This window comes from Mytilus californianus, unplaced genomic scaffold (assembly GCF_021869535.1).
Source record: "Mytilus californianus isolate M0D057914Y unplaced genomic scaffold, xbMytCali1.0.p SCAF_11, whole genome shotgun sequence".
NCBI lineage: Eukaryota > Metazoa > Mollusca > Bivalvia > Mytilida > Mytilidae > Mytilus > Mytilus californianus.
In genome coordinates this window covers 51,343,228-51,359,554 of record NW_026262593.1, presented here as the reverse complement: position 1 = coordinate 51,359,554, position 16,327 = coordinate 51,343,228, and the positions used below count along the sequence as shown (strand labels likewise).

The window sequence follows — 16,327 nt, the reverse complement described above, 5'->3', positions numbered from 1 at the left end:
CGAAAAGATCAAAATATGAAGGAATAAATCTTTACCAAAAAAACTAGGAGTACACAATTTTTGCTGGAAACACCAAATCCTAAGTATTGATTCCAGAGTCTGAATCATATTGTAAATGATGTTGACAGCAATAAGTTTTAAGTGTGGTCAGGTGGTCATCTTGTCTGATTAAGAGTTTATGGTTATTTTCTTTTTTTAAGCCCCTGTCTTATGTGGAAAGTTACCTTAATTTGCTCATCTGTACATCACGTACATCCCCAAAATTGGTTTGCCTCAACAAAATGTTATAATTAATACACAATGCTTACAAACACAAAAAAACAGTTCGAAACTGTGTGGCGTCTCTTTTACTGTTCATGAGATATGTCCCTTTATAAACATAAATATTGCTGAATTTTTTAGTTCCGTTCTCTTACTTTAGTTAATGCTTTCAACCAAATTTTATAAAACTTATACACAATGTTGATTACCACAAAACAACGACCAGGTTTGAAATTATGTGGCGTCATTTTTACTGTTCATGAGTTATGCACCTTTATGAACATAAAAATGGATACATTTTCGTTTCTGTTCTTTTACTTTAGTACTCTGCCTCAACCAAATATTATGAAACTTATACACAATGCTTAAAATAACAAAATGGACTTAAACACATGAATCATGCGTCTGAAAGTTGACTCATGCATATTTACAATCAGGGGTATCTGTGGTTCATACACACATTCTCCATTTATTTTCTGACCAATTATAAATGTTTATTAATCTTTTGTATGCAACCATTATAATCATTAGGCAAATTGGTCAATATCGTATTTCAACCCTTTAACATAATTGATTGCCAAACTTTTAATGCATACACTTGCCGGACTATCAAAATTTCACTCGAAGACCATCATATATGTAGTCATTGTTGTCCTAATGTCCACTAGGCCATGAATGATTTCGCAAATTTTAATGTTGTAATGTACTGTTATATTATTTATTTATGTATTCCTCTGCCCTTTACATGTTCTTGCGTTTATTTGTACTATCTTCCTGTCACATATATATGTTTTCCTTTAAGCAGCATAATTTTCAACATTGATCGATATAAGTGGGAGGTTTGGCTAGCCATCAAACCAGCTTCAACCCACCATTTTTCTTAAAATGTCATGTACCAAGTCAGGACTATGGCAGTTGTTATCAGAAAGTCCGTTTCTATGTATGTTGGCGTTTGATTATGTTGCAGTTCAGTGTTTCTGTTGTTCTGTTGTTTTTCTCTTGTGGCTGATGTGTTTCCCTTGGTTTTAGTTTGTGACCCAGATTTGTTTTCGCTAATTGATTTATGACTATTGAACAGAGGTATACTACTGTTGCCTTTACTAAACACCAAGTCCATCTATACGTTATTCTCTTTCCATATTATTTAAGCACTCACTCAGCTAATAACTCTTTTCTGAGGTTTTAAAATTTCCTTGCATACAATTTGTACACAGGTCTAAGAGCAATAATAGAAATCTGTAAATCTAACATCGAGGTGGGATTTCAAATTTGAATGTTAGATAAGCTTGAATTGGTTTTACAAACCTGGTATTTTTAATGGAAAGAAATTATGGTTCAGGATGGATATTTTAGATTAATACTTTACGCTCTTTCACGTTCATATTATTCAACTATATCAACAAAATTAAAAAACGGTTTAGGCCATGGAAAAAATGAAAGCTGGTTTGTCCCCTAAAATGTGGAAATTATTTAGGACAACAGGCAGAAAAAAACATCATATTTTATATTTTTTGTGTGAAAAATCAGTTTCTTTCATATGTCTGTACAGTGATTGTGGTTGTTGTTAACCCGATAGTGAATTCTTTTTTTACATTCTATCTTGTAGTATGAGCTATGTATACTAATGCAATGATAATTGAGCAATGTTGACACAATTTAAAAGATTTTAAAAAAAAACTGCCACTAATTTGTGGATTAATAATTCTTCAAAAGTATTCAAATCATGTGGTAGAAACTCAGTCATTATGAAAATAAATATTTTACTTATTGAAGATGTTTTATATTTTAAATCTTTCATGTACTGATATATATATAACTGTTGTGACATGTATTATAAAATAAAATGTCTCCCCCTTGTGAGTTTTGTTTATCTGGTAATATATAAGCAAACACAATTTTCTCAGAACAAACAAAAACTTTACAGATTGCAGCTGCTTTGGAAAAAAACAATTTATAAGAAGTCTTTTATCTTATTTTAGGTAGAGTAATTGGAAAAAATGGAAATGTAATTAAAGATGTGATAGATAAGTCCTTAGTGAAGAAAATTGAAAAACAAAAACAAAAAGAAAATGCTGTAAGGTTATAGTATAACATTCATAGTATTCATAGTATCCATGTGCTATTACGAAAATTTAAGTGTGAAAGTCATGACAGTTATGTCTCATTGGTCTTTAAGGATAATATGCTCACCTCCAGGAAGAAGGTTGTTGTTATTGAGTCCCTGGCTTGATTACACCGAAGACATTTTGATGCTTCTTCACTAAGGACATGGCATTGAGGAGTAAAAACCAAGAGTGGTTGTACTTTAGTCAGAATACCGTATAGCGGGTTATTTTCGACAAAAAATAACCGCCAAAATATTGTGTATACCTTATTCAATGAAATCGCAAAATTTTCCACCAATACGGTAATGTTTCGGGATAAGGTGACATATCATCCTCTACACTGCTACCATGTGAACTAGCACTTATGTTATATTTTCCATCACTCATTAAACTTTAAAACATTACCAGAAGCAGCAAGTGGCCTATGATTTTAAGCTCACCTGACCCAAAAGGTAAAATTAAGCTACATGTGTTATCATCACTTGGCTTTCTTTGTCCTTGTTAAATATCCCCATCTGCCTTAAATTTTTACAAAAATCTTCAGCTCTAGCGACTTGGCTATATTGCTATATTGGATTCAAACTTTGATACAAGCGACATTTTGATATCTAGAAGGTCCAAAGGTCTTGCCTGCCAACCTGCATGGCTGACAATATAGAACAGAGGTAAACTGCAATTTTTGTCTTTTATCTTGATAGGGTGAATATCTGACAGGCAGTATGGTGAGATTGATAAGATTTACCTACTGCTCATATATACACCAAAACTGTCGACTGCTTATATTGGGGTTTTTGACCCTATTTGATGAGTTATTGTTGCAATGAATTACATAGATTTCCTGGTGAAATAAAAACCGATAATTTCACATATGAAATAAACGTGGTTATTTAATTCACTCCTCTGACGTCATACAACAATAGGCGTTGTCAAGACGTCGATAACGTCGGATCAAAACAAATTGTAAACGCGAAGAAAAAAAATATAGTTGGTGATTTTTTGAATTCGTGAATTATTGAGTTGTTTGGTCACTCGTTGAATATTTTTCTCTATTTGGTTTCTTCGATTAGTTAGTCTATAAATTTATGTTTGGATGAGCAAAGCCAGGAGAAGATGAACAATTCACCGTCATCTTCATTTATTGAAAAAAAGTTATTCAAACTGATTCAATATGTATTTAATCTTAATTTTAGGTTGTGACATTTAATATAATAGGTTCATCAGAAGCAATTCAGAGTGCTGTACTTTTGCTGAACAATAAACTGGAAGAGATTGAGGTACAACTTCAAATATTTGATTTTTAAGGTATTAAAGAGTGGTGTAAATTAAAATCTATAGAATTTCTTTATAAAATGTCAAAATGTATTGTTTATATTGTGCTTATTTTAATAATATAATAAAAAGGAGTTTGAAATGTTGTTTTAAAAAGCTGTAGACCTGATTTTTACCATTTTCTGAAAAAATAATTGTAGTTTTGTGCCTTTTTCTTTCTGCTGACCCTACAAAAATAGCATTCCCGTTATATGTTGGTCTTTTGATCATAAACATAAATGAATATACATACAGCTCTGTTTGTTCTCATGATAAAAATCTGAAACAGACTATTAACCATCTGTTTTGAAATGTATGATAGGTAATGTACAAACTGTTTACAGAAGGAACAGTTTGTTTATCATATACAAATAAGAAGATGTGATAAATTGCCAATGAGACTATACCCAACCAAGACCAAATGATAGGTCCCTGTATGGCCATAATAGTAAGTTTGATCTGCAGTTTAGTCCAATTGCAACCATGTTGGAAATCGCTTACAATATTATGGTTGCCGTTCGAAAGGAGTCAGGTCCTCATAAGATCAACATATCAGTTTTCATCAAAAGTAAAATAGCAAAAATACCGAACTCCAAGAAAAAGTCCTTTATGATATGGCAAAATCAAAAGCTCAAACGCATCAAACTAATGGATAACAACTGTGATATTTCAATTTCCATTAAATTGACAACAATGTGAGAACAATTAAGCCATTAACAATATCTTTACAAAAATTGATTTGGCATAGGCGGATCCAGGGAAAAATTTTGGTTGATTTTATAGGGAATCACTGAAGCATGATTGGAGCGGGCCCCTCCATAGGTCAGTCAGCGGCATAAATTGGGCATAATGTTGGTTTCAACATGTTCAAGAAATGTCTTTTGTTTTTTTAAATTGCCCAAATTTTTTAAGACAAATTTCAAATTGGTGCATTTTTCAATATATTTATGATGTCGTATTATGCTCATGTTATTACATCACAGTAAGAGTCTTTTGTTCAATGATGTCACCATTTGGTCTATTAGTGTATAAGGAATTTATTTATTTTGAAATCAAAATGTTGTAAGGTAAGGTGATTAACATGTATTACCCCGGTAATAGACTGAACTGGACAACATTTTGGTTTCAGGATGTACGTTTTCTGTTAAACATATTTTAAACTTGGTGTTACGATGCCCGTGGAGATGAAGACACATGATAATGATTTTAAGGTCAATAGGTGAAAAGTCAAATATTCAGCTGCAATTGATAATCTGAAATTAGAACAAAATCTTGTTGACCTCTTGGTTATATCTTTTGATTTATACGTTGGTATGGAGGTCAACTTGTCAAAGGTCAAATTCATAGCTACTAACGATAGACCAAAATGTATCCATGAAAGTGGTTTCTAAATAGTTAGTCAAATACCTTATATGGGAATACAACCTACTCGGCCATATATTAGTCACATGTAATGAGAGAAGATTCAATGAGAGGTCAAAATGTCGACGTTCAAGATCATAATTACTAAAAATGGAACATAATTAGTGCAGAAAGGTGTTGTCCTGTTGCGATTTTTTTTTATCACCTCCTTTTTTGCATATATATAGATACATTTAATGAGAAGAAGATCACTTTTAATTTTAAGGTTACTATGTCTTGGTTAAGGTCATTGCTAGTAACAGTATTTTGTGAATTAGAAGCTTAAAACTTATTTCAGGATTCTAAATCAAATACTCCATATATTGCTTTCAACCTTTCGATTGGATGTGTGAAGAAAATTCCTTTTGATTTTGAATCCACTATTGTCTTCAAAAAAAGGTCTAAGGAACTAAGAGAAGACAAATATGTATGCAAAAAAATTGTTTATGAATGCTGAATCATATACTTCATTTATCTGATTGCAAACGTTTTAAGGATGTGTAATACCATATGATAAGAGGAAGATCTTAATTGATTTTAAAGTCACTAGTTCTAAGAACAGGTTGATCTTGTTACTAAAATTAGATATTTAACACACAATATTCCTGTGAAATATCACACATAAACATGCTAAGTAAACAGAAAAAGAGTATGCCAGTAAGTCTCTTTGCATTATCTCCCTTCATATTAGTGTTCCATCTGTCAAAAAAGCCTACAGGGGAAACACCAATCAAGCACCATTGCATAATAAGCTGTACATTCTTGAAACAAGCTCAAGGTTTGCTTTGAGAATCCTCTTTAAAATTGTTAAGCTTTTTCAATATTTAAAGCATGATTATACACCAAGAATACTACATTGTCCTAGTAGCTTTTGTATGAAGACACATAAGGCATTATTGAAGCTTGTATTCAAGTATATACATCTATGTAATTTCAGCGTAGCAACAAAAGAATTCAAAGAGGTTACGGATTTTATGCTGACATAAAGAAACTGTTCCATAATGGCGGAGGTGAAAATGTTTTTAAAGGAAAGAATAATGAGGATAGACGTCATAAAAAAGATAAAAAACGATCTGATTCAAAAAATCAAGATGAGGATTGCTTTGTGTTTTTTCTCAAAAACAAGATGTTTAGGAGAATGGATTATGTTAAAAAACAAAAACAAAAGCAGCGTGCTCTTCAAAAAATAAGTAGAGGTAATGTAAAAAAGCAGCATCAAGGTCAAAGAAAATTGACTAAGCGAGAACTTCCTATTGATTTGCGACTCCTCATTGGTGAAATTGTTCACTCCAATACTTCTTTCATAGAGAATATATTGGGTTCTCCTGAATTTTCAAATGAGGAAGGAGAAATTTATTTATATTACAGACGAACTTGTATTAGCCTGGATTCTCCTAGGATTTCAAATGTGAAAGCAGACATTTGTTTCGAAAAATGCAAAGAAAATGAAAGCAACAGAGAGGATGAACAACCATGGTGGTTAAAGCCTCAACAGACAAAAGACTCTTGGGAAGAGTGGGATTCTGATGAAGAGTCAAGTATAAGTACAGAATTAGAGCAGTTTAAAATAGGCGAAACCAATGCAAGATATAATTGTGTATCTAATAGTCTAACTAACCAATTGCTAGCAGTTCATGATGATACAAATACTTTGGTTTCATCAGTTGAGGATAGTGCAGTCTTCGGTAAAAAGTAGTAAAAATAACACTGTTAAATAAAATTCTGTTCTCTATATGTTGAAGATAAAAAGAGTTAAAAAAATCTGATCTGGTGACAAAATTTGTAAAAATAAGTTATAGTTAAAATAATTTAAAGATTTAAATTTTTATTAAGCTTTTTCTTTGTAATGATAGTGTTATGGTAGGGAGCAACCATTTAACTTCAAGGGGGAGGTATGATTTTTTTGTCTGAGTCCGAAATTTTCTTTTAGTTTTTCGATCCTATCAGTCAAATTTTTTTTTCAAAATGTAACACAATAGTGTTTAGGGAAAATCTGGATTAAGAATATATTTTTTTAGTCATCTGTTTGATCACAATATTATTTTTCATGAAATTTAGGATAAGAATATGTTTTTAGGAAAAAACCATACCCAATAGACCATTTTCATTTTACCGACTTTTGACTCCGGGTTCTACAAATATACGACAGGTTACCTACTCTGTGGTAAGACATCCTTGTGCTCAGTCAATTACAAGCAACCAAAAGAAGTAAAATCAAATTCATGATTCATGCAATTTGGGGGGAGACTTCCTGTTTTCTGATGATTTAGTCATGTAAAGAAAGCATTTATTAAACAGTTAACTTTCCCTCAAAATTGTATCAATTAAAATCTTGAATTTACTTATTTATATTGTTCTTGCTTGACCGAGTACCAGAATGTCTTACTACAGGGAAGGTAAAATGTCGAAAAAATATAAATTCCAAAGTCATACGTCGGTAATATGAAAATGGACTATTCTGGAAGATAAATGATTGTTCCCGTATGGATTAGGTTTTGATGAGTATCTGTGATTAAGAAAATTATTGCAAAAAATATACATTTGATTTATTAGTTGAAACTTTAAAGTTGTTCATATTATGTCTTTCATTTATATACGCCCGTTTACGGCACGTATTATGGTATACCTCTGTCCGTCCGTCCGTCGTCAACATGTCGGACATTAACTCAAAAACGCTTTAACCAATTTGCATAAAACTTTGGTGAATTGTTTATATCTGTTGACATGAGATCCCTTTCGTTTTTTATAAATTTTAGATTATACGTTTCCGAGTTATGCGGTTTTTTTCATTAAAAAAGGGGGGATTTTCCAGTTTTCGGACAATAACTCAAGAATGCTTTCACCAACTTGCAAGAAATTGTGGTGAATTGTTTATATCTATTGACATGAGCTCCCTTTCGATTTTTATATATTTTAGATTATACGTTTCTGAGTTACTGGTTTTTATTCATAAAAAAGGGGGATTTTCCAGTTTTCGGACAAAAAATCAAAAATGCTTTCAGCAGTTCGTATGAAGCTATGGTGAATTGTTTATATCTATTGATATAAGCTCCGTTTAGAATTTTATAAATTTAAAATTTTACATTTCTGAGTTATGGGGTTTTATTCATTAAAAAAGGGGGGATTTTCTAGTTTTCGGACAATAACTCAAAAATGCTGTCAGCAATTCTCATGAAACTTTGGTGTATTGTTTATATCTATTGATGTAAGCTCCCTTTACATTTTCATAAATTTCTAATATGACCTTGAGAATTAATTGAACTTTATTTGTTTATAGTCTGACAACAGGTTTACTAAGTATTGCGCAACAGCACAGTGTATTGCAAAACATCAAGAAATCTTTAATTGAATATAAATTCAATTCATATAGCCAATTTCAAGTTCTTTGACTACATTTATTCAGAAACCTATAGGATGTCAAATATTTAATACAATCCAAATTTAGACCTGTATCAAGCTTGAATATTGTGTCCATTTTTGCCCCAACTGTTCAGGGTTGAACCTCTGCGGGCGTATCCAGCTGCGCTCAGCGAAGCAGTTTATTTGGTTATTGGTGACATTTTGATTTGTTAATTTTTTTAATAAATATTTGAAAAATAAAAGTTGTCTGAATTTTTATATTTCCTGGAATGTGGTCAGAAACATCTTATGAGAATTAAACATGAATACGGGTACCAGTTATGTCGACACAAGGTACACACATGAGCTTGCTTTAATATGTTGCTGAATCCTTCATCTAAAGTGGATCATCGGTATAAATTTCCTCAGATATAATTTTTGTATACCTAGCCAAATGAAGATTTTTCATTGCTTTTTTTTTCAAAAAATATGATAAAAAAAATATGGTCACCGTGCTACAAGCTATAAGTTGTGCAAAATTACCAAAATTTATATAGATTGTTCATAAAAACGTATTTTTGTGAATAAAAAGAAATCGATAAGATAGAACTTTGAAATAAAATACGAGAAGATAGGTTTTATAGTGTGCTCAAGGAAAACAAAAAGACAAAATGGTGTTACCGAACTTGTTTCTTGCTGCAAGTAAAAAAATGAAAATTTCTCTTATCATTCCAGTATAAAAAATTACTTTAAGAGTTACATCCCGGTAATTGACAAAGTTGAAAAATTCATTCGAAGAACTTAAATTTTTTTTTGTTTTATTTGAACAATTTGGATAATGCAACAAATCACCTATTTTTCTTATACAAATAAGAAGTCTAACATAAACATTGCAAATATGTCTCAAAATTTGCAGATTTAGGAGAAGTACTAGACGGATTGTGTATATTGATATTGTACAATCGATGATTGCGGTATACAGAGTATCTACCTTACGAAGTTAAGTCCTTCAAGCAATAGGCCCCCTCACGGTTAATGCTGCCATGTTGAATAGAGGGCAAAATTGTTTGAAAAATACAGTAAAACATCATTAAAAGAGGACAGTTGTTTGGAAACATACATAGAATTTCCCGTACTATCATACTATTTCAAAATCCATCCAAAAAATCTCCCCTATTTAATATGGCCGAACAAACCGTGAAGTGGCCTATTGTCAGAGAAAAAAGAAGAACGGCAATAAAAAGCAGTTCCTCTGTCGCATTTGCTACTTCCTCGTATTTCACAGAGTTTTAGTCTAGTGTACATCCATCCTGTATTGGGGACCTCGCTGGCCGAGTTGTCTAAGTAGTAATGATAAAACAGTAGTCCAACTACTGTATCACTAGCCAGTCAACAGTGACGTTGTGAGTTCGAATCCCGCACGAGGCAGGTGCACTCGACTCCAATCTTAATTTACTATGATTGTAATATTTCCTAACGAAGGCCGGTGGTTCTCTCCGAGCATAGATCATAGCAATCAGGCTTATAACTTTGAACATTAGATGCACGTTACGTCTACAAAAGACATAAAAGTGACGCTCGAATTAAAAAATAAATAAAAGGGCCAAATAAAGAACGAAGTTGAAGAGCGCTGAAGTCCACAACATTTGAAATGTTCCATGGGCAGAACATCCTTAGTATTTCGAAAAAAACTATAATTTTTTTAAACGAGTTGTAATGTCTCCGCTTTTGAATTTGTCTGATACATGTCCAATAAGTACTTCCCATTTGCCAATATGTGGAATGAACAAAAAGTTGTTTGTCACACTTTTCTTATGAACTACTGAACAGAATGAATTTATATCAAGTCAGCAACTGAACAGTAATGAGTTTTAACGCGCAGTATATGATCATTTGTCTGATCAGTCAGACACCTAGCTACTTCCTTTTTTCTTATACTGCTGAATTACCAATGTGGATGTTCTAAACACGACAACTCGTATATAATTGTTCATGGCCCTATTCTTGAATCAAAAATCGTATAAAATATGTTAAAACACATGGTCTATAATGGCTTGACCATCTTGAACATCAACAAGAATCGCCCATGACATATTTTCTTCATAGTCTTCTGCATTGTCAAGGAACAATGAATATCTAGATGTGACAATTTCAAGTACACTTACACTGGGACACCTAGTTGTTTCATTTTATGGTTGAATATGGACGAAAACGTATGTGTAGTCTCAGGTTACAGTTCTTAAGGATATTTGTTTATTTTCTTATGAACTACAGGTCATATATCTTAACTGTATTTATTCCAAATAGAACATCACTTGCAATACAGTGCAAACATCAATTTCTTGGTCATATATTTTCTTTTTCCACTACCACTGGTTTGATTGAACTTATGATTTGGTTTCAGTTCAGGTGAGTATAATTCGGCGAAAATCCAGACTTTCGGTACTGATATGATCTAAGTACATGTTGTCTTAATTTTGAGTTCATAAATGATTTAATAAGATAAAAGTAAGGTTTGAGCACTCTTAGTCAGAGTTGGTGTAGTACACGTATGTGTAGGTACGTGGTCAGTATTCCAAAATCAAAGTAAGGCAAAAGTAGCTGTTTTGACATCAACTAACGACAGCCAAAGAATTACAGGCTTCTAGCGTGTGTATGACCGATAACCCATCTCCTTACATTGGACAGTGATGTAACAGAACAACACAAGAACATATATAAAAACCATTTTGAAATGGTTTCACATGAATCCTAAAAATGCTAACATAAAAACAAAAAAGTACAAAAATTTAAAGTACTGGTCAATATTCGTGGTAAACTGAAAGCTAGTTCGAAGCAAGAAACAACTAATAAATAAACCATCTTATTAATCGTTACACACGCAACGGATCAGAAAAAGATGACATGAACATTCTGAGAAAAGCATGACCTTGTGCAATGCCAAAATATGAGTACATAATATCAACAATGTTTTTGTTGTTCAATGACCGAACTAAAGATTTTATACTTTGTGTATAGATCTATCTTACTCACTTGTTTAAGTGTCTGCTAATTTTGCCAAAAAAAAGAATAAAAAAAAAAATTTGCATTTTTCAGATTTCTAGTTCATTTTTTTTTTCACCCCAATTCATTGAACGACTCCTTTATATTTTCACCGTGCATTTGCCTCTTTTTCGTCCCATTATAATCAAGGGATATTGTTACGCTATACTCAAACTAATGATTCATATTAATAAATGCTTTAAACGCAGAAACTTTCAATGTAATCAGATATGTTTATATGAATAAGAAGAGATATATAATACATTATAGTATGTGTCTCTGGTATTACCAGAGCTATATGTAAAATTAGACATATATAAAGATATGCCTGTTTTATATAGCTCTGATCTGGGGGGGGGGGGGGGGGGGGGGGGGGGGGGGGGGGTGAAAGACAAAATAGTTTTGAAATTTTATTTTATTTCCAACAAATAAATACCTAGTCCCTTTTTTTCTGACGTCGTCTATTGAACAATAAATAACTATGAGAGCCAAAATCATATAAAATTATGATTAAATATGACGTTTACATGAATTTTACTCTAACGTTAGTTTTATGTATATCATTTTATAACATATTTAAATTACGTAGGTAAAATAAAAAAACATGTATGCAAGTTTTCGTTAAAAAATCCATCATATGCTCTATTTTAAGAGATAAATGGGGTCTAAATTTTAGATATTTACTAAAAATTTCGTTTTTTTTTACATTATTATCCTTTGGATAGACACAACTAACTTTTTTTAACGGATAAACACCAGCGAATTTTTGTAAAAACCTTATGAAAATCTACTTTACATAAATATCTTCTTAATATATACAACATTTCTTTAGAAAAAATTAATTTTTAACGAAGATTTAGGATTTTATGAAAATACGGCATTTTTTGCGGTTAAATATATATTTATCAAATTAAAAAAAAAAAACATTGTTGACTTTTTCATTAAAATTGGTATGAATTATCTTCATGCGTTCATGAGGGGGGGGGGGGGAGGGGGGGGGGGGGGGGGGGGTGAAAGACAAAATAGTTTTGAAATTTTATTTTATTTCCAACAAATAAATACCTAGTCTCTTTTTTTCTGACGTCGTCTATTGAACAATAAATAACTATGAGAGCCAAAATCATATAAAATTATGATTAAATATGACGTTTACATGAATTTTACTCTAACGTTAGTTTTATGTATATCATTTTATAACATATTTAAATTACGTAGGTAAAATAAAAAAACATGTATGCAAGTTTTCGTTAAAAAATCCATCATATGCTCTATTTTAAGAGATAAATGGGGTCTAAATTTTAGATATTTACTAAAAATTTCGTTTTTTTTTTACATTATTATCCTTTGGATAGACACAACTAACTTTTTTTAACGGATAAACACCAGCGAATTTTTGTAAAAACCTTATGAAAATCTACTTTACATAAATATCTTCTTAATATATACAACATTTCTTTAGAAAAAATTAATTTTTAACGAAGATTTAGGATTTTATGAAAATACGGCATTTTTTGCGGTTAAATATATATTTATCAAATTAAAAAAAAAAAACATTGTTGACTTTTTCATTAAAATTGGTATGAATTATCTTCATGCGTTTATGGGGGGGGGGGGGGGGGGGGGGGGGGGGGGGAGGGGGGGGGGGGTGAAAGACAAAATAGTTTTGAAATTTTATTTTATTTCCAACAAATAAATACCTAGTCCCTTTTTTCTGACGTCGTCTACTGAACAATAAATAACTATGAGAGCCAAAATCATATAAAATTATGATTAAATATGACGTTTACATGAATTTTACTCTAACGTTAGTTTTATGTATATCATTTTATAACATATTTAAATTACGTAGGTAAAATAAAAAAACATGTATGCAAGTTTTCGTTAAAAAATCCATCATATGCTCTATTTTAAGAGATAAATGGGGTCTAAATTTTAGATATTTACTAAAAATTTCGTTTTTTTTTTACATTATTATCCTTTGGATAGACACAACTAACTTTTTTTAACGGATAAACACCAGCGAATTTTTGTAAAAACCTTATGAAAATCTACTTTACATAAATATCTTCTTAATATATACAACATTTCTTTAGAAAAAATTAATTTTTAACGAAGATTTAGGATTTTATGAAAATACGGCATTTTTTGCGGTTAAATATATATTTATCAAATTAAAAAAAAAAAACATTGTTGACTTTTTCATTAAAATTGGTATGAATTATCTTCATGCGTTCATAAGTCAACTTATTATAGCATAATTATTACGTAAGAATAATTTTACATTATCGTTTTTTTTTTGTTTTTTTTTTTTGCTGGGATAACGCCTGGCATTTCTTAATCATGAGAAATCCGACAAGGTATAATTTGCTGTTTTTCGCTTTTCTCCAGAGTTAACTTTCATCTATTTCTACCTCCCCTGAGAATGTCATGTCAAAATATTTCTTTTAACAAACAGTATTCTTCAAATACCTATCTTACAAAAGACCCCAGTAAACTGATGTGGACGAATTTTCCAGTCTGGAACTCCTAGAGCACTGGATTGGTGCAAATTTTCTCCATTAAGATAACAGCAAGTAAAAATGAGAAGATCTCGAAAGTTGTATGAAGAAATCAACTTATTTGTTTGTACAATATCATTTTCGTTATGCTTGAATTGTGTAACTTACTGTAAAAAATTAAATTGGTACAAGATGTGTATTGATATCAAAGTTGATTTCCACACTTTAAAAAAAATGCTATTATCCAATGTTTTCCCTTTAAAAGCAAGCGCAAGTACTGGTAAAATACAGTATAATAGAAATGTTCATTATTTACAAACAATTTAAATCAAATGTGGGAGTATTTGGAATTGGAATCATCTCCACTTGAATGCCAATCTTAGTTGGTCACAGTTGATATCTCTTATACTACACAATTGAATAGTCTTATACACAATTAATGGTCACTTATTACTCTCAATAGTATACCTATAATCCTTTTTGATCTACAATTATTCTACAATATACACCATACAAATAAAATGCATGAAGTTTTATTATCAGTCATACATGACTAAGTAATTGATATTCAGCTATTAAATATCTTCTAATCTTGCAGTTCTTTTCAACACCATAAAACATAACAATTTAGGGTTCACTTAAATTTGGTACCGAGGCTCAGATGTAGAAATTTATCAAATAGGTGGTTGAGTTAACAGCAATTTTTACTGCAAAAAATTGTCACATACTATGGGTATGCAACATGATGAACCTATCGTCATGGTAGTGGTGTTATTTTTAGGGCTCACTATTTTGTAATGTCTTTGCTATTATTTACTGTTGTTATTGCTTATTTTTATTATTTAAATAACTCAACAAAGAATAAAGTTTCGATAGGCTGGTAGAATTAGCAAAACCACAAAATCAAATATCCACGTGAATATAATTTTCCCATAATCCACACAAACTGCTACCCACGAAAATAAATGCATCCATAGTATAATAAAAAATTATAACGAGTTATTGTTAATGAATGAAATGAATAGAAAAAATGTTGATTAGACATTTTATTTGTGCATTGTTTCTTTTCGTTCTTCTTACTAAGGAACTTGACCTGTTTTGTAGGTGGCTAACTCTTAATTGAATGTGTTCAGGTGGTGATTTAAGAAAAGGGAATGGATTATAAAGATGCCGCGGAACAGGTAAATTGGCCAAATGAGTCTTTTTATTAGGTATGCTTTAAGATGGTTTATTTCATTTGCAGGTACATATTATTTACTAAATTGACAAAATTTTAATCTAATCAAGAATTTGGTCAGTCAGTGATTGTAGTTTACCGCAGTAGTTTAGAAATTTGAAGGTCTGGATAGAGGTTTAGGGTAGAAAATAACAGAGTAGTATAGAATAGAAAATTTGGCTTTAAGTCGGATTGCATGTAATTGTACAAACATAAACTCTGCAGAACATTTTGCGACATTATCAAAAACAACAACACATAAAATATTAAGACATATAAAACATACACATTAGACATACAAAGTAAGACAGCTATATTGCCTAATAAAAAAATGCTTATCAATATGAAAGCAAAGCACAAACAAGTAAAGCACTTTAATAGAATATAAACACATGCAAAGCAGAAACATTAATAAAGCAAAACTAGTTATAAAAGCTGCAAGGAAAACATAAAAGATCAAAGTACCGTATAGCGGGTTATTTTCGCGGGTGTAAAATTTCGCAATTTTCATTGAATAAGGTATACAAAATATTTTGGCGGTTATTATTTTGACGATTCAAAACTTTTATACAATACCATTGCATGTACACTTTTAAATTAGCGGAATTTATTTTGGCGATTTCGTTCAATCCGCGAAAACAAGCGACCATTTACACCCAGCAAAAATAACCCGCTATACGGTATGAAGATCTGCAGGAGCAACATCTGCATGAGTTGCCATTTCAATTGTTGATCATACTGTTTAATGGGCAATAAAGAGAAAGAAATACAGAAAACTGGGCAATCAAATAAAAAAATGAGATGCTTAAAATTTACAAAGTAGATAAAAACAAGCAAATATTTAAAGGAAAAAAAATTGCATAAATAAATGTTATGGAAAACAGAAAGAAGAACATCTCACCACCCAACCCCTGATTAAAGTAACTTTATTTTTCAACTCTTTTTCTATTAACAAATCTGTATGTATATAGATAAGATTGTTGACTCACATGACTTTGTGATCAATTTATTTATCAGACAAAAGAAAAATACTGATAACATATTGATAAAAGACAGTTTTAAACCTTGTGTGGTTTTGATAATTATAAGTTGTTAACAATTTCCTTTCGACAATAGAGTTACCAATATGGCTACCAAGGTAGGCTGTGAATTTGAAA

At 31.1% G+C, this 16,327-nt stretch overlaps 1 protein-coding gene across 7 annotated transcripts in view; it reads left to right on the top strand.

The window, feature by feature from the left end:
- Positions 1 to 16,327, top strand: part of LOC127720274 (uncharacterized) — an 89,157-nt gene that overhangs the window by 17,307 nt on the left and 55,523 nt on the right. For 2 of the 7 annotated variants that reach the window (XM_052226780.1, XM_052226775.1), the window contains exon 1: positions 15,005 to 15,135. The exons of 3 other annotated variants lie outside the window; for them this stretch is intronic. In XM_052226780.1, coding sequence (XP_052082740.1) covers positions 15,109 to 15,135 — 27 coding nt within the window. In that variant the 5' untranslated portion in view covers positions 15,005 to 15,108. Of the gene's footprint in view, positions 1 to 2,240; positions 2,336 to 3,556; positions 3,669 to 6,012; positions 8,678 to 15,004; positions 15,136 to 16,327 lie in introns of those variants that run through there. 2 more of the 7 variants (XR_007990686.1, XM_052226782.1) reach the window with 2 other exon arrangements.